Source organism: Zeus faber (genome assembly GCF_960531495.2).
Source record: "Zeus faber genome assembly, chromosome: 8".
Lineage (NCBI taxonomy): Eukaryota > Metazoa > Chordata > Actinopteri > Zeiformes > Zeidae > Zeus > Zeus faber.
The window spans coordinates 5,668,144-5,691,705 of NC_137195.1; the positions used below are offsets into that span (position 1 = coordinate 5,668,144).

General features: G+C 42.7%; 2 protein-coding genes across 2 annotated transcripts; one reads left to right on the forward strand and one right to left on the reverse strand.

Moving 5' to 3' along the window:
* Positions 1–1,981: 1,981 nt before the first annotated feature.
* LOC307234183 (uncharacterized protein) lies at positions 1,982–20,775 on the reverse strand (the record flags this gene model as incomplete). The annotated part of the gene is made up of 12 exons (XM_080005787.1): positions 1,982–2,005; positions 3,632–3,798; positions 3,899–3,965; positions 4,128–4,159; positions 5,912–6,001; positions 6,842–6,928; positions 7,518–7,608; positions 11,563–11,622; positions 11,725–11,823; positions 12,094–12,195; positions 18,018–18,081; positions 20,723–20,775. The coding sequence occupies 12 exons, from the start codon at positions 20,773–20,775 to the stop codon at positions 1,982–1,984; spliced, it is 936 nt and encodes a 311-aa protein (XP_079861913.1).
* Positions 11,228–19,985, forward strand: nes (nestin). Its single transcript, XM_080004928.1, has 4 exons — positions 11,228–12,297; positions 13,327–13,451; positions 15,401–15,465; positions 16,219–19,985. Exons 1-4 carry the CDS (start codon positions 11,479–11,481, stop codon positions 19,248–19,250), a joined length of 4,041 nt encoding a protein of 1,346 aa, XP_079861054.1. The 5' UTR covers positions 11,228–11,478; the 3' UTR covers positions 19,251–19,985.
* Positions 20,776–23,562: the final 2,787 nt, after the last annotated feature.

Sequence of the window (23,562 nt, forward strand, 5' to 3'; positions counted from 1 at the left end):
AATGTAATAATTATTATAAATAATAAAATATTTAAAAATGTATCTTTTTTTTGACCATTTTAACTCTGTTTCTGTGTGTAAATATACCTGAACGATCGTTCTCAGTGGCACATGTTGCTGTATTTACATAGCCGTCCTCTTCAATTACCTCTAGAAAATAAAAGACGTAGCATCACGACAAAATGATTTGCAGCGGATGACACAGTAACAACAAATCCAATACTAACCAGACATGGCCGAGGAGAATGTGTGTACAGTTTGATAGCAGAATGACATTTTCCAACAAATGAGACAAACGCAACACACACACACACACACACACACACACACACACACACACACACACTCCATGAGGCTGTATGAATACATAAAAAATAAAATAAATAAATACAATTAAATCCCAATAAGTGGTAAAATCTGGACTCGTTATTGAATTGAATCCAGGACAGCAACAGGTGGGTCGGACTCACCCGTAGACGCAGAGACGTTTTGATTTGCTCTAACAGCGAGTTGCTGTGGCTGGATGTTCATTTTACATTTAGCAGAGAGCGATGATGAGCGATGAGCATTGGACGTTTGATCTGAGGAGATGCACACAATGTACTTCCTCTTTGTGTGGAATGCAATCTACCTCTATGTCTGTGGACAGGATGCTGGTCATGATGATGCACTTTACAATGCGAATGTTGAAATTTTGAGAGATTTGCTGATAGTGTAAGAAGAAGGGCATTTAGCATCGTCAAGAGATGATTTAGAAATAACAAATTAAAGTACAGTATTTGCTGTTTGTTTCTAGAGAGGATCTGGATTATCTGTACAGTAAATAAGAAAAGTTGAGATAAGATTACATTACATGACATTTATTCATTGATTCCTGGACAAATTTGTTTCTAACATTTAAAAGAAACATTTTAAGGAAAATGCAGCCTCTGTCTCATTCATGTGAATTTGGCAGATGTTATAATGCAGATCAGGTAAATTCTTTATGTTTTTAGTGGTTTCTTGAAGTAGGACAGCCCCAGTGTTTCCCATTTATTATCATTTTCTGTTGGTTTTATTTCTGGGGTCAACTTCAGGTGTTTGATTTGAATTAGAGAGAAAAACTATGTTTATCATGGATCAAGCCTCTTTTCTTCTTAAAGGGCACCAGCTTGATGCATTTAAATGTTTAAATGCATGCCCCTGAACTGCCTTAGAGGGTTTGGAATCCCCCGACCATAGTCCCACGAATGAGGAACCCCCAAACAACATTGTGCATAGGGTCCCCAAAAAGCTATAAAAGGCACCTGCTTAAGTGCATGATACCAGTGCAAGATTCTGTAAGGAATCAGAATAAAATAGTGTTGTTAGTATTGTTCTATATGTGAGTGCAATTTGATAAGAACTCATGATTGTGCATTATGTTGAAATAACAACTTCAAAGCTCGTCAACATCAACAACTCATGTGTTGTTAGTGAATTATCAATACAACAACTTAAAACTCGTCAACCTCAACAGAAACAAGAGTAACCGTATGTATATGTATGTGGCAAATAATCTCTTGAACTTGAACTTGAACTTGAGTAGTTAGTCACAGCTAAGATAGGATCAGGTATTCAGGTGTTCCTGAAAGAGCAGGCTCTTCACTTCAGTAACACCTGAATTTCCCTCTCAGCATTGATCAAATCTCATCTCATCTGATTTGGTTCTGGTTTTTTTTCCTGTCATCCTTCACCAGTTTCAGCCTCAAATGGCACCACACTGCAGACCCACAGTGACCAACTCTCCACAGCGACGCCTCTATTTGTTCTGCCTTGATGCACAACATTGAGCCAAAAAAAAAAAAAAAACAGAGAAGCTGTGCCCATATTTAGGTGTGAGAACTTTGCACTTCTGCTTCAGTTTCACACGTTGCCATTATCCCACATCAGAAAATGATCTGCAGCGCTGCATCTTTGGATAAAAATACCAAGATGAAGCTCATCAGCATGACAGTAAAATTCAGCCTTTTTGTCCCGTGCCCAGCTGAACCAAAAGAGACAAAAGTGATAAATGAGACCAAAGATCTTTTACATGCATCATTTATCTTTTAATTTTAAATGGATTAGAAAGGGAAAAGCTGTGGCGTGGTAGATAGACAGACAGACAGACAGATAATAACAATGGAGAAATAAAAATAAATAGTAACATAAAATGTAAATGATTTCTATAAATATTTTGGAAGCTATGACATCATATGGTACTGGAGGTAAGTTATGGTAAAGTTTCATTTAGGAGCATTTAGATGTATATTTAATACAACACAGACAATTAATCCTATTATATAATTATAGAACCCAGCATCGCCCCTTGCAGCCGCCTGCGTGAGCACCGCGTGTCGATTACGCACATTTGAGAATTTTTCAAGCTTATAGAGCTTGTGCGTAATCACTGGGTGTCATGACATTTCACTGTATATATGTACGACCGTATGTGTATGTATGTGACAAATAATCCCATGAACTTGAACTTAAATATAACATAAAATATCAAAGCAATATTTAAGTATTTTTAGAAAACATTATACATTTCAATTGTTTGTACTATTTTATATACTGTGCATGCTCTTTATGTCTCATTTCATTATTGCGCTGCAATATAGGATATAGCAATAGCAATATAGCCGCTGATAAAGGATCTTAATAACTTTGTAATTTCAATCTTATATTCTGTTTTTATTTTCTGATTTCACACACACACACACACACACACACACACACACACACACACACACACACACACACACACACACACACACACACACACACACACACACACAGACAGACACAAAATAAGATGTTTTCAGTGATGGCAATGGTTAAAATGGTTAAAATTAAAATAGTTGCAGGTACAATTTGTGACTATTTTATAGACAAAGCTTTCTGTTCGCAGATCCAGCGGTTTTTCTTCTCACAGTCCTCATGGCTCCATTCATATTGTCCCCTTGTTGTATAAACCACTGCACAGAGAGGCCGGGAACTATTTCTTCGTGGCGAAAATCTGCAGGGAGAGTTGGTTTGTTAAATGATGTCAACAGACAATTTGATTTATAACCTTTTGATATAACGTTCTCTTACATATGAGTCTCTTTTCTGCCATTGACCCAGAACCATCGACCAGACTCAGCCGTGTTCGACAAGCCCATCCAGTAGCCGTCCTCTAAGGTAGGATTACCATCGCTGTGCTCACCGACAAATGCCTGATGACGACAGAACAACCAACAATGAACAGATGTGTGTTTGTGTTTCACTAAAAGGTGTAAAACACTGTCGTACTGACTGTTTTGTTCCCATGGCACTTGAGGTGTTGTGGATGTTCTGTGTTTCATGTGGACAGTGTATTGACCACAACTAGCTGCGCTGCCTTATTGCACGTGCACCATCTTTGCATTGTTGCCAGGAAAAGACGGACCCCGCCACCAACGATGGCAACAGCAAATAGAGGAGCTTAGAAAGTGGCAGCTAAATTAATATTGGATTTATTTTTTTGAGTAAAATAATCTTACAGATTACCACTTTAAAGTGGCGAAAATGAACTTTTAATGTTTTCAAGGAACAGCAGGTAAATCAACGTCACTGCTCCTCTCTCGTTAAACTGTTCTCTCCACTCTACCTGTTTCTCTCCAGTGTCAATCACCACCAAATCTGCGTTGTTTCCTCTGCATTCGGCTCGAGCTTCTTCCCACGTTTTCCTGAGCGATTCATTTCTTTGGTTATTAAACACGTAGCAGTTGGACTCAAATCGGAGCCAACCCTCTGTACAAGCCTCACAGACTCTGTCTGAGGAGGAGGAGAGAGAAACAACCAATCAAACACCGTTCAGTGGCTTGTGATTATCTGTCAATTCATTTAGGAATGTAAACAAAGAGTTCATTCTTACTTGGACAGTAGGTATTGATGGTCGTCTGAGCACAAGTCTTGTTGAGTTCACTTCTGCTGCGCTGACTCTGTAAGACATCACAGTCGTCACAGACGCTTGAGAGGTTTTTCTAATCATTCCTGAGGTTGTCATTGGTTGAGCTGAAGTTTCGGAGCCTGTTCGTCAAGTTGTGATTGGCCGACAGAAGAGCCCTTTGATTTTTTTACTCTAAAACTTTCAGGTCACTCACCAGCTTGACGTTTTCGGTCATTCTCAGGAAAACTGCAAAATGAAAAGAAAGACTCTAAAATATAAACCAGAAAATTATTTTGCTTATCTGCACTGTTCCTCCTTGTTAAAGGTAAACTGGATTTTTTTAGGCGGATTAGCTGCATTAGTGCCGATCCCGATGTGGTCAAAATAGTTAAAAAAGACAGATATGGGTCGGGCTTTTATTTCTATCACTTAAGTCGTTTCTCAATACCAAGTACCCGAAGTCCGGACTTGCGGACTTGGTAGTCCAGACTTGGCAAGTTCGACTCCGGAGAACAGACTCCTCTCCGCCATTAACATTAGCACCGGTTGGTGCGAAATGCATTCTGGGATACTTGTCTGTCCCAAGTCCACACAAGTCACCACCGATGCATCCTCGATAAAATGGGCGGAGCAAGTCCAGTCCGGGCATTTGGACTGGACTTGGCTTGATGCGTACGTTGAATTGGAACATTACTTGGACTGCGACTGATGATGTTTCACAAGTCCACAAGTAAACACAAGAACACACAAGAACACAAGTACAGACAAGAACACAAGTACAGACAAGAACACAAGTACAGACAAGAACAGAAGTACAAACAAGAACACAAGTACAGACAAGAACGCAGATTGAGAAAGGTCTTATGTCGAGAATCAGCATCCCAACGGCAACACGTGACGTCGTTCGGAGTCACCGTGCTCTCCGTCATCTGCACGTGGGAGCGAACGTAAACAAACATGGAGGAGCGAGGCGCTTCGCGGACCAAACACGGGGCAAGGAGCTTAACACGGAAGAGAAAAACACACCGTCCCTTGTTTACATCTTACACCTTTCTGAACACCAACTCCTGTTTGATGAGGAAATCTCAAACTGCACGATGGCACCGTTCATGTATTACTGCAACATTTGACCATCTGCTACCGAGCCGCGACAACATGAGGTGAGGGGGACTCTCCGAGAGCCCAACCAGAGTACCTTTTTGTTTGCCGATCGTATTTGAGTGAAATTACTATAGTTTGACAAATATTATAGTTAATTCAGTAAATGAAAGAGAACACAAACAAGTCATTGGAGTCATCACGTCTCAAGTTAAGGATACGAGTCTTTTAACTTCCAAGTCCAAGTTGAGTCTCAAGTCATTTATTCTCTGTCAAGTCAAGTTGCAAGTCATCAAAACAGTGACTAGAGTCCACATCTCTGTCAGGGGGAGCCGGGGATCGAACCGCCAAACTTGCGATTACTAAACGACTTCTCTCGACCTCCTCAGCCACTGCCCCCTATTCCTTCAATACCGCTGTCGTGACAAAAAGTAATCGTCCACCAGAAAGCGATTGCAGCCTCTACCTTGTCACCGAAACCTTAATTATGACTCAAAATGACTTGGTTTCATCCATGAGGGTTATATTTTAAAGTCTATAGCCCACCCAGTCCTTTTATCCTGTTGAAATGCCGCTAAAGGGCCACAACCAGTAACGTGTCGTTTTCCCGCTTACCAAAAAGTGATTGCAGCTCCTACATTGTGACTGAAAGGTTGTTTCGTCCTCAAAATGACTTGGTTTCATCCATGAGGGTTGTATTCCACAGGTCATAGCCCACCCAACGGAGGGCAATCACTTTTTGGAGGACGATCACTTTTCGGCACATCACCGGATAAATTTTAAAAGATTGACTCCAGCTGACTCCTAAACATCTACAAATAAGGTTGAGGTAAAAAAAAGAAAGCCTTTTTCCCTCAATTTTTCTCTCAAAAAAATGTAAATAAATACACCAATACTCACAGTAAACGCTGAGGACTATAACTGACACTGCCAGCACGACGCAAAGAATCCCCAAATGTAACGCCACTTGCTTGAAGGAATGGTTTTGATCTGGAAGAAATGACATTTTATCCCATGCAATAATTGAATGAACAAAATAATTTTCAAAATCAGAAGATGTTATTCATACAAACTGACACACAATTGTTTAACAGCAACGGGGCGAGGAAGGCCAAGGCCAGAGCCAAAATCAGAAATCAGTCTTGTATTTCTACAGACATTGAACACAGCATTATTAAACCTCCAGCAACATTTTGTTCATTTGTAATTGATACATTTTCTGCTTTCCCTTGTTCTATACATCATGATTCTCTATGATCGTTCTAGAATCGAGGGGGCGTGGTCTCACTCGAATTAATATTCATGAGCTGACCTTTGTGTGACAGGTACAAACTATGAGTGGGCGTGGCTTCAAATGTGACGCTGTGTAGAAATACCAATTTCTTCCTTTTATACATCTGTTCCTTTTTCAAACGGAAGAATAAAATACACGATGCGTAAAGTGATGGCAGAAAATAATAAAAAGAAAATATAAATCGCTTATTTTCCACACACGAAACAACTTTGTACTATGCATGGATGGTCAATTTTAATTTGACTTGAAGTTGATCCAGTTGATGCTTTGCTGAGTTTCTGTTTGTGGAAATAAAAAATTATTATGAAATGAAATTATTATTATTATTATTTTTATGATAATAATAATAATAATTATAATAATAATAATAATAATAATAATAATTATCAGAATCATAATTGTTTTTCTTATAATTATTATTATTATTTTTATAATTATTATTGAAACCATTTATGAACATTGAACCATACACACCACATAATATTCTTGGAACAGAATGTTGAACTTTTGTGGACATGATGTAAATTCTACTTTACCTTTATTGTTGCTGGGGTTTGTCTCTAATAATGTTGAATCGCCCTGAACCTTGACATGCGCATAGATGATGTCTTTCTCCGTAATATCTGGAAGAAAATCAAATCAAACATTCTGAATCCAACTTAAATAGTTTGTACTTTTAGTTTGTGTTTAAGGTAAAAGTCCTGTCTGCGAAGACAAGTTCTGACCATCCTCCAGGGTTTCAGTATATCTCTGATATTTCTCCTGAAGAACTGTTTTATCACCACAGTGGTTAACTCTATCTGTTTGTTATTAATTTTACATGAGATCACTAATATTCTGAACAAGTGAATTTATACAGCTGAAAAGTTATTTTCCCATGAGGTCCTATCAACAGAGTGTGCGAAAAACTGCCAAATGGAATCATAATTTCAGAATATTTGAAATAATGAATTGATTAAATAATTGATCATTTCGAAAATAATTCATAATTTTAAAGTATACGTAAATTATTTATTATTATAATTACCCATTATAATAATACATAAATAACCAAATGTCTGTGTGTACAGTATATAGATACAAAGTAAATTTATTGATATGTGTGTGTATATATGTATGTATGTATGTATATATATATATATATATATATATATATATATATATATATATATACTGTATATATATGTATATATGTATATATGTAAATCCTACCTTTGGGTGGAGAAACTTTTGAAGTTTTGAACACAACTGAAGTGTGGTTGATCTCTTCCTCCATCTCTCTGTCTCTGCTGAGCTGCTCTGACTGAGAATTAGAGAAGTTGTACAAGATTGAAATCTATGAGCCAAGCTGCAGGGAGATTTTGTGCAGCAGTGCATATTTCATGTGCTGTTCTCTTGTGTTGTGTTTGGCGAGCTGCTCTTTCTGGTGTGAGAAAGATCAGCATTACACACTGTTGAGGAGAAATGGTGAGGGAAAAAAAGCAGAAGCCTTTATATAAATGATCGATCATTTATAACATCGTATTAATGTACTGATCATTTGTTATATTTTACTGTTTGTAAGCCAAGTGGCTGCAGTGTCAGGATCTGACCACCAGGGGGAAATGATGATGGTGATGATCATTATTGTTATCATAATTTTATAACATATATATTGCTGTGCCTTTCACGTGAACTCTTGTACAACATATGTGTACTTGGTTTGTCTTTCTAAATGCTTAGCAAGAGTTCACGTTTTTTTGTATGCCTTTCAGGTTAACTCTTGTACGATGTATGTATACATGGTTTGTCCTTCCAAGGCTAAGAAGAGTTCCTGTCATGAAAAGGAAGTTAGCTAGTCACTTTCTGTGTCGTCAAGAGGAAGAAGGAATCCTCAACAGATAGTCGGTCTCAACGAAACTGCCCCATCAATGATCTTTGCGACATCTACTGACCTTCCTCCCAGCTGCTCCTCAGTTTCCCACTCCAAGAAGACTGTATTAAGGCTCAAACTCTCCAGTGAGAATTGAACGCTTCCTCTGTAACATTCTGTTGTGTTGTTGCACTGAAACTGCTCCTCTTGAACAAGATTAAATTCTTTATTAACCTAAAGTATTTGTCTCAGATTTCCACTGTAATGGTTATTCCGTCCACGAATAAAGTTTATAGATGTTTAACTTTTACAATAATGATGATGATGACAATGATGATGTCCAAATATGTCACAGAGCTCAGAGGATTTGCCCGGATTCGATTTTTACAAGTTTACTTTAGTTCACATCCTTTACACTTATCTACTAAATATAATTTGTCCATATAAATTAAGTTAATTTCATTGCATGCAACAGAAGCCATGAGGTGTACTTGGACCCTACTTTGACAACTTCTATAAAATTGTTTTGGAATATGGAAATATAAATATGTGGCCAGGTACTCCTCACTTAACGACCGTTGGGACTTAGGGCCAGCTCTCTGACCAGTCTGTATTGTACACTGCGTACAATACCGCGGCGTCTCAGCGTCAAGCATCTCATCGCACATCACCCTTTATATACTATATACTGTACACTATATATACTATATACACTATATACACTATATATACTATATACACTATATACGCTGAGGAAGAGGATGCTGGAGGAGTGGAAAAGAAGTGTACTGGTACCCATCTTCAAGAATAAAGGAGACATTCAGAGCTGTAGTAACTAAAGGGGAATAAAGTTGATCAGCCACAGCATGAAGCTATGGGAAAGGGTAGTGGAGGCTAGGGTAAGAGGAGAGGTGGGGATCAGCGAGCGGCAGTATTGTTTCATGCCAGGAATGAGTACTACACATGCAATGTTTACTTTAAGAAGGCTGATGGAAAAGTACAGGGAAGGCCAGAGGGAGTGCACTGCGTCTTTGTGGATTTAGAGAAAGCATATCATAGAGTGCTGAGAAAGGAAGTGTGGTTTTGCATGAGGAAGTCGGGGGTGGCAGAGAAGTACGTAAGAGTGGTAAAGGACAGTAGTAAGGTGTGCAGTAGGTGTGACAAAGGCCTTCAAAGTGGAGGTGGGATTGCATCAAGATGAGCTCTGAGCCCTTTCTTGTTTGCAATGGTGATGGACAGGTTAACAGATGAAATCAGGCAGGAGTCTCTGTGGACTATGATGTTCGTGGATGACATTGTGATCTGTAGAGAGCAGGTTGAGGAGAGCCTGGAGAAGTGGAGGCAGCATTAGAGAGATGAGGAATGAAAGTCAGCAGGAGTAAGACAGAATACATGTGCCTAAATGGGAGGGAGGGCGGCCAAAAGCTGAGAATGCAAGGAGTGGAGGTGAAGGCGGATGAGTTGAAGTACTTGGGGTTGATCATCCAAAGCAGCGGAGAGTGTGGGAGAGAGGTGAAGAAGAGAGTACAGGCAGGGTGGAGTGGGTGGAGAAGTGTGTCCGGAGTGATCTGTGAAGGGTGAAGGGATCTGTGCAAGAGTGAAGGGGAAGGTCTATAGGACGGTAGTGAGACCAGCTTTGTTGTACGGTTTAGATAAAAACGCAGGTGGCTGAACTGGTGGTGGCAGAGTTGAGGATGTTGAGATTTTAATTGGGAGTGACAAGGATGGACACGATTAAGAAGGAGTACATTAGAGGGACAGCTCAGGTTGGACAGTTTGGTGGAAAAGTGAGAGGCCCGATTGAGATGGTTTAAACACGTGTGTAGGAGAGATGAGAGTTACGTTGGGAGAAGGAGGCTGAGGATGGAGCTGCCAAAGAGAAGGTTTATAGAGGTGGTGAGGGAGGACATGCAGGCGGTTGGTGTAAGGGATGCACAGAACAGAAGGTATTGGAGGCAGATGATTTGCTGTGGTGACCCATAACGGGAGCAGCCGAAAGAAAAAGAAGATACTATATACACTATATACACTATATACACTATATTCACTATGTATACTATATACACTATATACTCTATATATACACTATACTCACCACCATTCTCAGTCTCAGTCTCGTTCCTGCAGTCTGTCAGTATTCACTACACTAGTGTTCTCAATGGCCACGGCTCCTTACCGTGAAATAACACCATATACACTATATACACAATATGTACTATATACACTATACATACTTTATACACTATATACACTGTATACATCTCATCTCATCACCCTTTTCAGTCTGTCTCGTTCCCGCAGTCTGTCAGTATTCACTACACCAGCGTTCACTCAATGGCCACGCCCCCTTACCGTGAAATAACGCGGGTCCTCGCTTATCGACCAATTAGCTTAACGATCTGGCCCTAGGAACGGAACTCGGTCGTTAAGTGAGGAGTACCTGTATATAAATGCAGAGCTTTGAATGTGCCTGACTGTTGAAATGAGAGCCTTCCTTCCTTGTTGAGTTCAAATCGAAACGGTTCCTAATTATTGTTCATTGTTCATTATCTGCTCTGTGTGGGGTGATCAACGCATCTTCCGGAGACATTTCAGCAGTGAAGGAGTTAACTTACAAAATGACATCACTGTCCTCGTCCTCCATCTCCAATCTCTCCGTCTATCCTTTTTCCATCATCCTTCATGCCCCCCCGTTTGTGTTTCCCATTGCCTCCGTCCCTCCTTTTCTGCCCCTCTTTTATTCAGGGTTTCCTCTCCCTCCATCTCTCCTATCCTTCCTGCTGTCCGTCAGTCCATCCCCGGACTTCCATTGTCATCCCTGCATGGGCTTCACTCTCTCCACTCCCCTTATCATTCTTCCTATCAGTGTTCTTCTCCCTTGATTCCCTCCCTCTCCCTCCTCTTTTTCCCTGGCTCCCTGTCTCTGTCCCCCCCTTCCCCTTTCTCTCTCCCCTGCTGACCAGGTCTCCTCCCATCCTCTCTGCCTGCCCAGCCCCTTCATTAACTCCCCTATGAAAGGCGAGTCTCTTTCTGGCAGTCACACTACAGGAGGCACAGCCTCGTAGGAGCCACACAAAACCCTCAGACACGCACACACGCACGCACGCACACACACACACACACACACACACACACACACACACACACACACACACACACACACACACACACACACAACAGGCACGCACAGACACACACAAACAGACACACACATACACACACACTTCAAACCTGCAGACAGGGATACAAGTTATTCCTAAGAGTGAAGCCTGAGCATATCCCATTACTCCATCTCACAGACAGACCTTCCCTCACGTAACCATGGCGCTTCGCCTCGGCCGTCAAAGCCATCCTCGAGAAGAGAGGCACCAGATGCTCAACCTAAACCGGCGCCTTGAGACCTACCTGGGCCGGGTCCGAATGCTGGAGGAGGAGAATGAGGTGCTCCGAATGGAGATCCAGGCCCTGTGGCACGGCAAACAGGGGGCCTCATCGCGCAGGAACAGCATGGAGAAGGAGCTGCATCAGGTGAGAGGAGAGGTGGAGGAGGCCTGGAGAGAAAGGGACCGAGCGGAGCTGGAGGTCGGGATCGTGGCGCAGGAGCTGCAGGACCTGCAGTGGCAGAGGCAGAGGGTGGCTGAGGCACAGGCGGAGGCCAGGACAAAGCTGGAGAACAGCAAGAAGGAGATGGAAGAGGAGCAGAGGGCACAGATCTGGCTTAGAGAGAAGGCGGAGCAGCTCGAACAGGAGATTCATCTCTTGATTCAAAGTCACCATGAGGACATGGACCACTTGGAGGCCTCGCTGACCTACTCCAGACCCATCATGCCACCAACAATGCCAGCCATGAGCAAGCAGACACCCAGCCTCCTAGACCTGGGAAAGGAGTACTCCCAGAGGGCGTCGGTGGCCTGGAAGGAGGCGGCAGGAGCCTACCAGGGCCAGGTGGCCCGGCTGGAAGAGTCCCTGAAGCAAGCCGGCAGCCAGCTCAGCCAGATAGGACAGGAAAAGAGTCAGAGCCAAATGAAGCTCCAGGTTCTGGAGAAGGAGCTCGCGTCAGCCTGGGACGTCAGACATTATCTGGAGAACAACACCGCCCAGCAGAGAGACACACACAGGCTGGAGATCCAGGAACTCCAGGTGAGCGCTCAGGAAGCATTATGTACTGTTGTTTGTTTCTGAGAAGTCCTGAGCTAAGCGTCATATTACACGTAAAAATGTTTTCCAAGTAGTAATTGTCTAATGGTTCACCTCTGTTGCTGGTAAAACATCACTTTTATCTGAACTATTAAATATGTGTTAGAGATATGTTCGTAAGTTCTATCTAAACTAAGTTTACATAGAAATTTAAGAGAAAGAATGTGACGATAATAATAATAATAATAATAATAATAATAATAATCATAGATAATGTGATAGATAGAAAACTAAACATCAATCAAACCTGTCCGAACATCAATAGCTATTTTGGCTTTGGCCATTACTCGGTGGCATGCCTTACTAAATAAGTCATCCTCATCAAGGTCATTGCCTGTTGCTCATGACATGTGCAATCAGTCTGGCATATTTCACATGGTTGTGGCTTTATATAGCAGACAAAGATAGAGTTATGGATCCATGGTCACAATAGATAGATAGATAGATAGATAGATAGATAGATAGATAGATAGATAGATAGATAGATAGATAGATAGATAGATAGATAGATATACTGTATAAACCAATAATATGTTAGTCTGAAAAAACAATATAATTTAAATAATGGATTAAGAAACACGGAGCGTCTGAAAGCTGCTCTGCCAGGATTGTCCCTCTCTCCACAAACAGTTAATATTCTGATGTTGTGACAACTTCTGGTTGTGAAAAGGAGTAGAGGTGTTGTAGGGGTGTAGAACATCTAGAACAGTCTAGGAGGTTCAGAAAACTGTATTGCTTTGCTGTAAATTATTGTTATGCAGCCTTGACGACAACATTGAATTATTTCATGACATTTCGATAATCAAACGATATCTCGTCTCACATCACAGAACAGAAATCTGTATAAACATAATGGTGGTTGGTATTTGTGTTTTTACGCACTTCATACAGTCCATCATCACACTATTCCTTTTTTAGACCTCTGTTTTTTACCGTTTCCTCTTTCCTTTTCCTGCGTGGCTTCCTCGTCAGGAGCAGCTACAGGGTCTGGAGGTGGAGAAGGAGCAGCTGGGCCGGCAGATTAACACTCTGCTGGACGACAGCCGGGACCTGCTGCAGATTAAGATGTCTCTGGGTCTGGAGGTGGCCACATACAGGTGGAGCGAGAAACACACACAGGCACGCACGCAGGCGCGCACGCAGGCACGCACACACACACACACACACACACACACACACACACACACACACACACACACACACACACACACACACACACACACACTCATGCGTCAAGTCGAATTAATCTCGAAGGCCTAAAACAAAGCAGAAGAGAACCGTGCCTCTGAATTTCTGGGATCAGGTTAAGCAGTTGTTCGAGCACCAGGCAACACTGCACCCCTCTCTGCCCTTCTACACGTACAATTACACACATGTATTTATATTGGGTCAGTTGTATTCAACAGGTCATAGATCAAAATATCAAGTTATTTCGCCAGCACAAATGAAACCGGATCACATAGCTTTACCTGCAAAGAATTTGAGATACTTCAGAACATCAATCGTTTAAAAAAGGGCATCGTGTTGAATGTGGTGGTATTTGGAATAAGCGTACTTGGGAAAGATCTGATCCTCGGATCTGAACGGTAGTTGGTCATCGGGTAGGTCTACCCTGTGTGGGCTGCTGCTACTGGAAGCCTTGTGTCATTTCATCACTGGTGCATTCCATCTGGTGGTGTTTGGTAAACACTCACTCTTCTTCCCCATTTTGAATAATGCAAATGGATTTATGTGTATGCAGCACTTCTATCTCAGTCATATCAGATATTGCATCGTACAAAATCATCATATCCTACATTACAGTTTATGGGGACTGCGTATTTCTACATTTAGATTGGATGCGGTCTTTTACCAAATGAAAGAAGGATCAGATAGTGACACTTGTCTGTGGCAGAGACCATGGCGTTTAGGGACATGTTTGTTGTGGTTCTTTGACATAAAGTTCTTCATTAATGTGTACTATACTAATCTTGATGTCCATTGGAAGCTCGCTCGGTTAAGGGAACGCTTGTACTAACGCCTACACAATTTTCCAAAATCCCACCTTCAGTGTGTTGACGCTTTTTGTACTTCATACTTGAAAGAAAAAAATATTAAATAAAAGCTGGGTAAAAGACCACAGATGACATCTCACGAAACAACAAACTAGTTGCTCTTACTGCTTGGCGAGACAGGCTCATGAAACCGGGCAGTCTGGAGTCTGTTGAGGGCAAAAGGTCTTCTCGGTGAAAAGAGGAGCCTCTGCCACACACACACGCACACACGGACACACCACTATTGCTGGTATTGACCCTTCAGAAGCTCCCGGTTAATGAGCTGCGGGACTGTAGAGTAACTGGAGGAAGGGCTTGGAGAGGAAGGGCAAAGCAGAGAGGACACATTTCAATGACCTTCACTACACGGTCTGCAGATTTATCTGATCAAAGATACGTTTTTGTTTGTTTATTTTTTGAAATGTCAGCATGTTTTGTTTTTTGTTTTGTTTGTTTTTTTCAAAATGCAATTATAGGTTGCATTTGTTGTTTAGATATTGATAAATATAAATATTTAAGACGTTAAGAAATAACCATGCTTCAAAATATGAAAAGGTTTCACATATTCCAGTTGTTGGTATTACTTACCAACTGTGTTACAATGGACACTGGTGCCGGCCACATCTGGGAATGGGAAATAATGAAATTAGTGCTGCATGGGCTGTTCAGAATATTGGTTTTATGTGTGCAGGCCCCTCAGTTTTGATGTGAGTGTGTATCTATGAGAGAGAAGAGAGGGATTGATCGCAGAGGTTTGTGCAGATGGCAGCTCAATGGTAAAGGCTCAGTTAATTTCCATAACAACAGGTCACGCTCAGCCCATTCCCCCTGCTCATGTGCAAAATAAGTCACATCTCACTCTCCTTCCCATCGACTGCTGTGTGGCCTGCTTACAATTCAACCCCTCAATTGAACTGCTCATATTCATTAGCTATTGCAGAGAGAAATACAACTTTAGAACAAATAATATTTTTCCGAAAAATAATATCTTTGTTTGCATTTTCCTTTTTCAGAACTTTGCTGGACAATGAAAGCATCATCTCTTCAGTCAACCAACAAAGAAACAATTACATCACTGGTAAATATATGACACATTAATATATAAAATCAGTACCATTACAAAATTGGAATGGAGCAATAGCATTATTCTGAGATTTTTCTGTGTCACATACATTACCATGGCCATATGCTCCCTCTCAATAATTGTGTAATTTGTCTTTTGAGTCGAAGCTCTTCAACATGCTGGACTTGGCGCAGTTAATAATCACATTACAGGGGGATGGGGGGGGGGGGTGGTTTGGTGGCTGAGATATGCACTTTGGGTCTAGTAATGCAAGCCACCTAAGTGGCTCCCAATGGGTTACCGAGCCATCTGGCTGGGCTTTCTAGTAACTCAGACAAGGAGGAAAGGAAGTTGCGATCAATATCTCCCCATTAGTGCTGCCTTACGTTGAGAACATGTATTATAATAATGCCGTTGGGAGGTAGGTTGTAGTATCCCTGTCAGGCTAGGAAGAATACAGATGCATTGGTATTATTTATTTATTTTATTATTATTTGACAGGGACAATGCAAATAAATAATACTTGCAACAGTTGTTTGCACTCCCTGGTAGTGCTAACGAGACACACGGTCATAATACATATTGGTTGAAGACTTACACTTTGGAAAAGCTTCATTGTCCAAAAAAATATTTTCTGTCTATATTAAATCGATCTAATCTAATGGAATTGCCAAAAGAGTAACATCTTATTTTGTGATTGGGTTCAGAACATATACATACATTATATGTTAATTGGGTTTTTATGAGCTCTCTTCCTGTCCTCTACAGATGCAACTTCAGGTCCTAAAGGCATTAAGGACAAATACCAGACACTGCCTTCTATGAGCCGAGCCTCCTATCAACTCTCATCTTTCCATGGATTAAATGATACAACGCGACCACTAAGGATGACCACAACAACAAGGTGGACTCCAAAAACAAGCACATTTGCTAAAATTCCCCAAACAAAAACAACAGAGGGTCACATAAATGCAGAAACAGCGGAAAATACAAAATGTGAAACGGAGGCAACACCTTATCCCAAAATACAACAAAATGGAATAGTCGAACACTTCAGACCCCAGGAAGTACACGAGGAGGTCAGCTATGCTGAACCGCTGTCTCCTCCTAATGAGGAGGCTGTTATTGAATGTTTTTCTCTCTCTAGGCAAGAAGAAAACATCAAGGTAGAGGAGACTATACAGGAGGATTGGAGCAATGTCACTTATGGACCTCCCATACAGAGTACCATTGTGGAATCTGCTATCTCTTACAAGGATGAGTCTGCCCTCAGAAGCAAGCCAACTTTTAACGACCTTGAAACATACCCACTTCAATATATCGAAGACGCATCTGGCATTTTAGATGAATTCAATAAGACTTGTATGTCTTTCGAGTTGCCGGCCGAAAAAGAAGAACCACAGGTGCCATATTTTCCAATTGATGCATCAGCTGAGAAGGACTTCCAGACAAGCCAAGTCGAGGAGGTACCAAATGATACCTCAGATTCTGAAACCGAAGCAGTGCTGGAACCAACAATGGAGTCCAACACCAGTAAACCAACTTCTGAGGGTCAGCCAGAGGAAAGCGTCTTTGACCAACTGACAGATTTCAAACAAGAGGAAAATATCTCAAATTCCAATGCAGGGACTATAATCAGTAAGGATGTAAGTTCCTTAGAGATAACACATGCAAAAGGGGTTGAGGATAAGTTATACCCTGATGGAGAAGAAATGGACACCTGGGACAGCGTAATAGAAAGAAAAGTTGATCTGAACAAAGGTGATGGCATGAAAACGGAAGAGAGTCAAACCCAACATGCAGAACCAGAGGAGGACATATCAGTGAGAGACCTGGGGCAGGACGAGACGGAAATGAAAGTCGCCCTGCTCAAGCAGGACTCTGACCCCAATGGGCCCTTTTTAGCGGCTGACACAGTTCTGGATAATGACAGGCAACAGGAGATGGCACATTTTGACCAAGATTTCTTGATCGTAAACAGTGATGTTGGAGACAACGTTGAGGAAGATGATTCCGACAATTTGTCTGTGTCATGGAGGACTGAGCTGGAGAGTGACAGCTATGCACAGGACAACACACTTGCCGATCCCCGACCCCTGATTCGCTACAAGAGCGACGACACCGACGGCAATGCTCAGGCCTCACACATGGACGACAGTGAGTCCAGTGAGGGAGAAGACGACAGGATGATTGGAGAAACGGGAAGTCGAACGTGGAATGAGAGCAAGTCAAAGAGGTTTGGAACCATGGAGGATCTTTGCGAAGAGGCAGAAGAAGAAGCGCAGAATGAGGACTACCTCCTTGGGTATACGTATGTTGATGACAGGGATGTTGGCCAGGTCATGGGTAGCGAGCAGCAGGCCGAATCAGGAAAAGGTGATGATGAGAAAACAAAAAAAGCTGAAAAGATTATGGAAGTCATTGGGGGGTATTCAGATGAGGAAACCGAAAAACTTTCAGAACTGGCAAAACCAAAGGCACTCTTGGATGTTGATTACAATGAAGGTTTGGAAAGCGTGGACAGACTAGTGGAACAAGAGTTGGAGAGCTTGTCCACAGCCACTTACAGTGCACATTTTGCACAGCAGCATGTTAGCAAGTGTGGGCCAGGGCTTGATCTTCAGGCCACATCTGTACAGGAAACAACAGAGCAGGTGTTTAGGGTGACGGAAGGAGAAGAAATGTTTTCCTGTGCTGGGTCTGACCTGAAGGTTGACCATGAACTTATTTCTTACAATACTGTCATTGATAAGCCTTATGAGCTAACATACTTCAATGATGCCACAATAGAACAGCCTCAAGCAGATGTCTCCACTCAGGGAGGGGTCCAACATGAATATGAAGAAATCACTCCAGAAACAAAAAGCGAAGAAGATGATCCCAATGTGTCCATGCTGACTCATGCTGGCCAATTGGAAGATCACTCTGTCTCAAGTGATTTTATAGGCAGGTTGGATGCTCAGGCCTACATCAGAGACTGGGATAATGAAGAACCCAACAGTTCAGGGGACGAGTCCCCCAATGCCAGTCAACATTCTCAGCCCATCTCCATGGTAAAGGTATCAGCTGAACATCAGGATGCCTTGTTGGTTGCAACCATCGCTGATGAACCACAAGAGACTGTATCTGTGGAAGAATCTGGTGCCTCTCTGAAGGATTCAGTTAAAGAGGCAACAGACTTTCAGGTGTTTTCTGAAGTTGCCAACTTATCCAATTCTTATTTCTCAGAGAGGCCAAGCGAAGACTCCATTGGTCAGTTTGTAGATGATCAAAAGTACGATAATTTACCTCAAAGTTATTTCCATGATGATGACATTGCAGTTCAAGATGCCATGATGGGAAACGGAGAGTCTGCTGAAGCCTTCTCTGAAAACATACCAGCTGAGACAGACAATTTTCTGGTTAAGAGCTCAAAAGAATCTTTCAAGACAAATGATAATGACAAGAGCCTCCAAGGTTTCCTCAGCTCACATGTAAAGGATGACTTCTGGGGTTCCTCTGTGTTGACAGGCGCTAACTATCAACCAGAGGGATCCTGTAATGAGGCTAATGTGCAATCCAATCAGAACCTCAGCTTAGACACAACCCTAGTTTGGGGGGATTCGGAGAAACGGCACAATGCACTGGGGAACTCCAAGATGGAAGAGGAGTTGTCTACAGTCCCGGTAACTGATGAAGAGGTTAAACGGGAGCCATCAGAAATGAAGCAGTTTGCATGCAGAGATGTTGTTGAGGGAAAACTGGTCCATTCGGAGGATTCTGAAGAGGAGGGTCATTCCTGGTCATCTGGGGAAGAATAGACATCCTGCCCTTTAGTGTTGAAGAGCATTGGTTAAAATACCTAACCACTGTTACTGAACAGTGAGCAGTGATTACTCAATAGATATTGAGGATAGTGCAACTGTTTTGAAAACCAAAGTTGTGCCTTGGTGTGCACTCCAGTGATATTTACTCACCACCAATGTACCAGTTCTGCCTGCAACACTTAGCAGTTGCTGATTAACCATCTTCCCTCCCAAAATGATAATTGCCTTGTGTGCACACCATATTGAAAAGGTGTTCAATGCAATGTAGAATGTTTAATGTAGAATGTCAAATTGCTCCAAGGTGGAACAGCATGATGAGACAACAAAGGCTGACCTTTGAAAGTCAAAACATCGGTCTCATTGATTGCAGCCTAATCTGATTGTAGCGAAAGATTGTAAATCAATGTGAGCAGAAGGGTAGTACTCACACAAGGAGCTGCTGTCTCACAATTAATGAAAAATGTGTTTATTGTTCTAGTGGTGTCAGCCAATTTTCACTTGATTATCTACATAACTGCATGTTTTCAGTGTGTATACAATAAGGTTTTTAAATGGTGCGGTTTCTGTTACATAGACCATCCGCAATGTGTAGCTTAAATGGCAAAACAGTCAGGATTCCTTTTTGGACTGTAGAATTTAATTTCACTCTGCTGCTTTGAAACACTGCAATAAAGTTGTGCTTGGCCTCGGTACTCTCTGAAATAAACTGTAGATTTACTAGACACTCTGTGACTGCCTGGTGATTGGTTTTTCACATGTTTATTTGTATAGCGCTTTTGATGTTTGTATCACACCTAAATTCACCGCAAAAAGTTAATTTATGAAAAGCTAATATTCCTGACTCACCGACTCTCTCTCAGGCCATTCAAAACCTTTCCCTTTGATTGTAACTGTTTGGAAGAAATTTGTGCTAACCTCATTCATTAGCAATGGAATTTGTTGGCAAGTCAACGGAGGATCAACTCAATGCCCTCAAAAACTCAACAACCGTTGGTGTTTGTCAGTAACAAAACCATGTCTTGTGACAAGGCTTTGAATTTCAAAGAGTGAAGGATAGTAGGAAAAATTTATATACTTAATATAAGATAAGATCAGACTGGATTGGAATTCAGGAATATGAAATCAAAGCTAGAAAATTCTGGGATTGACTTCCAAATATTCTGTACCCTCTATCTTTTAAGAGTTGACTTGATTCGTCTTAAACCACAGACCCTTATTCCTTCCCCTCAGCACACAGTTGTGTCCCTCGACAGAGTAAATAAAACAGCAGCTCCCCGCCTCTCAGCAACACCCATCCCTGCTTTCCTCTCTGGCTTATTTTGAGGAAGACCCAGTAATTGTGTGTGTGTGTTCTGGGAGGTTCGAGGCTGCCTGGATTTGGCAACATCCCAGCCCCGTCTACCACAAAGCCTGCAAACTAACAAAGCAGCGCTGGGGCCCTCTGAGGCAACAATGGATGACCTCACCTCCTCTCCTCCTCGTCTTGCTCCACCGCCTTCTCCTCCCCCCATTTTGTCATTCATTAGTCAGTTCGTTGAACAATCACGGCTATTTTTGCGGCCGCTCACCTCCTTGCTGCCCAAATCCGCCCCAATCAGAGGCTGAGGGAGGAAGGAAGCTTGCAGATGGTTGAATTCAATGTGGAGAGAAGTGGGCATACAGGAGCTGTTTGGCATGGGTTTTTACTGTAAACACCAATCAGCCACAACATTAAAACCACCACTAATAACGACTAATATTGTAAAGCTCCCCCTTGTGCCGCCGAAACAGCTCTGACCCGTGGAGGCATGGACTCCACAAGACCTCTGAAGGTGTCCTGTGGTATCTGGCACCAAGACATTAGCAGCAGATCCTTTAAGTCCTGTACGTTTGGAGGTGGGGCCCCCATGGATCTGCCTTGTTGTTCCAGCACATCCCCCTGATGCTCCATGGGATCGGACCCTAATCTCAAGAAAACATGATTCATCAGACCAGGCCACCTTCTTCCACTGCCCTGTGGTCCAGTTCTGATGCTCAAGTGCTCATTGTAGGTACTTTCAGCGGTGGACAGGGGTCAGCATGGGCACCGGTCTGCGGCTACACAGCCCCATGCACATCAAGCTGTGAAGCACTGTGTGTTCTGACACCTTTATATCATAACCAACATTAACTTTTTCAGCAATTTGTGCAACAGTAGCTCTTCTGTGGGATCGGACCAAACAGGCTAGACATCACTCCCCACGGGCATCAATGAGCCATGCTCGCCCACCCTGTCACTGGATCATCGGTTGTCCTTCCTTGGACCACTTTTGGTAGGTAACTAACCACTGCATACCAGGAACAAGACCTGTGGTTTTGGAGATGCTCTGAGACAGTCGTCTAGCCATCACAATGTGGTCCTTGTCAAAGTAGCTCAGATCCTTACACTTGCCCATTTTTCCTGCTTCCAAGACATCAACTTCAACAACTGACTGTTCACTTGCTGCCTAATATGTCCCACCCCTTGACAGGTGCCATTGTAATGAGATGAGCAAGGTTATCACCTGTTCACCTGTCAGTGGTTTTAATGTTGTGGCTGAACGGTGTATAAATACATTCAGCCACTCTTCAGGTTTCGAACGAACTTTTTTGATTTCCAAGAGCAAATGCAGTCTCTAAATTACTGAGAGAAAATATACAGATAAAAATCTAATTAGTGAAAAAATAATGGAAGATTTAAGATAAGGTGTCTTCATGGTGTTGTGACAAGCTTTTGATGTAGGATCTTCTGACATATTAACTCGTGCTCTGTATTATGTTTGCCAGATTTGACCCGAATTTAGGTGTTTATCATCACCAAAAGGCTGATTAACATACTTGTTTCAGCCCGATGCCAGGTGACTTTGCCTAATTTGGGGTCAACCCTTCTGTCACAGATCACTCCGGACACTTCTCCACCCACTCCACCCTGCCTGTACTCTCTTCTTCACCTCTCTCCCACACTCTCCGCTGCTTTGGATGATCAACCCCAAGTACTTCAACTCATCCGCCTTCACCTCCACTCCTTGCATTCTCAGCTTTTGGCCGCCCTCCCTCCCATTCAGGCACATGTATTCTGTCTTACTCCTGCTGACTTTCATTCCTCTCTGCTCTAATGCTGCCTCCACTTCTCCAGGCTCTCCTCAACCGGCTCCCTACTCTCGCTACAGATCACAATGTCATCCGCGAACATCATAGTCCACAGAGACTCCTGCCTGATTTCATTTGTTAACCTGTCCATCACCATTGCAACCAAGTAAGGTCTCAGAGCTGATTCTTGATGCAATAATGGTACTAAATATATTTGATTTTCAAAAATCTTACCAATGACTCAGTCAAAACATCCGACAGGTGCAGATCTACATTGTGGGAATTGACTCTGTTGCTGTCTGAGGGGGCCAACACACTCACATACTGTAAAAAGGGTCCCACTCACCATTTACTCACTCTGAAGCATTATGGTCAGAAGAGGAAGATGAGCAAAAGATTCTCAGTCAATGAAGCCCTCGCACTAATCCTAAAAGACTGTGATTGAGGTGGAAGTGTCCGAAACTGAGAACAACGTTGAAATAATTTGGAGTACAATTTCTTCAATGAAGAAGAAGAAAATACACAGGTTGAAAGAGCACGGTCGCCGCCGGTGCCATGCACTGAGCACACTCGGCTACGTGGATAGGTGCTCGGGGCTTGCGGCTGGATGGGGCGTCTGGCTGGTTGTGGTGGGGCAGGTTTCACCCTTCGGCGGGGCACTGGTGGTCGTGGGCGGGCAGGGTGTTTGTCTGCCGGCGTGGGACCTGACTCCGGGCCTGGCGTCCACAGCCCGGGTTCTTTGTCTGCCTCTTGTGCTTGCACGTGGGGGTGGGTTGTATGTGTGCGCCTCAGGGGTGCAGGGTCTATTCCTGCGCTCCAGTTATGCTCCTCGGGGCCGGGCGTGGGTGTTGCTCCGTGGGCTTCCGACTTCTCTGGGGGCCGGGGGGGGTTCTGTGGCTGCAGGGCGGGGTGCTCTGGTCTCACTGCTTGGAGGCGCTAGGATATAATATTGACCTTATACACCAGAACTAATTCGGACATTCCCGTTCAAGTCACCGGTGGACACACACACACACACACACACACACACACACACACACACACACACACACACACACACACACACACACACACACACACACACAGTTGGACTCATCACAGGCACACACACACACCCCAACAACCTCCTGGTTACATCCTTCTCCTTTTCTTCCTCATTCCTGGACTTAATTAACCCTGTTTTGTCGATACATGCTGTCGTCCAAATTTTCTATGTTTG

What these genes read in the sequence shown, in the direction of transcription:
- nes (XM_080004928.1), top strand. Translation starts at nt 11,479, where the DNA reads ATGGCGCTTCGCCTCGGCCGTCAAAGCCATCCTCGAGAAGAGAGGCAC. An exon ending in TGGAGATCCAGGAACTCCAG is followed by an intron (nt 12,298 to 13,326) that starts GTGAGCGCTCAG and finishes CTTCCTCGTCAG; the next exon opens with GAGCAGCTACAGGGTCTGGA. An exon ending in AAGAAACAATTACATCACTG is followed by an intron (nt 15,466 to 16,218) that starts GTAAATATATGA and finishes TGTCCTCTACAG; the next exon opens with ATGCAACTTCAGGTCCTAAA.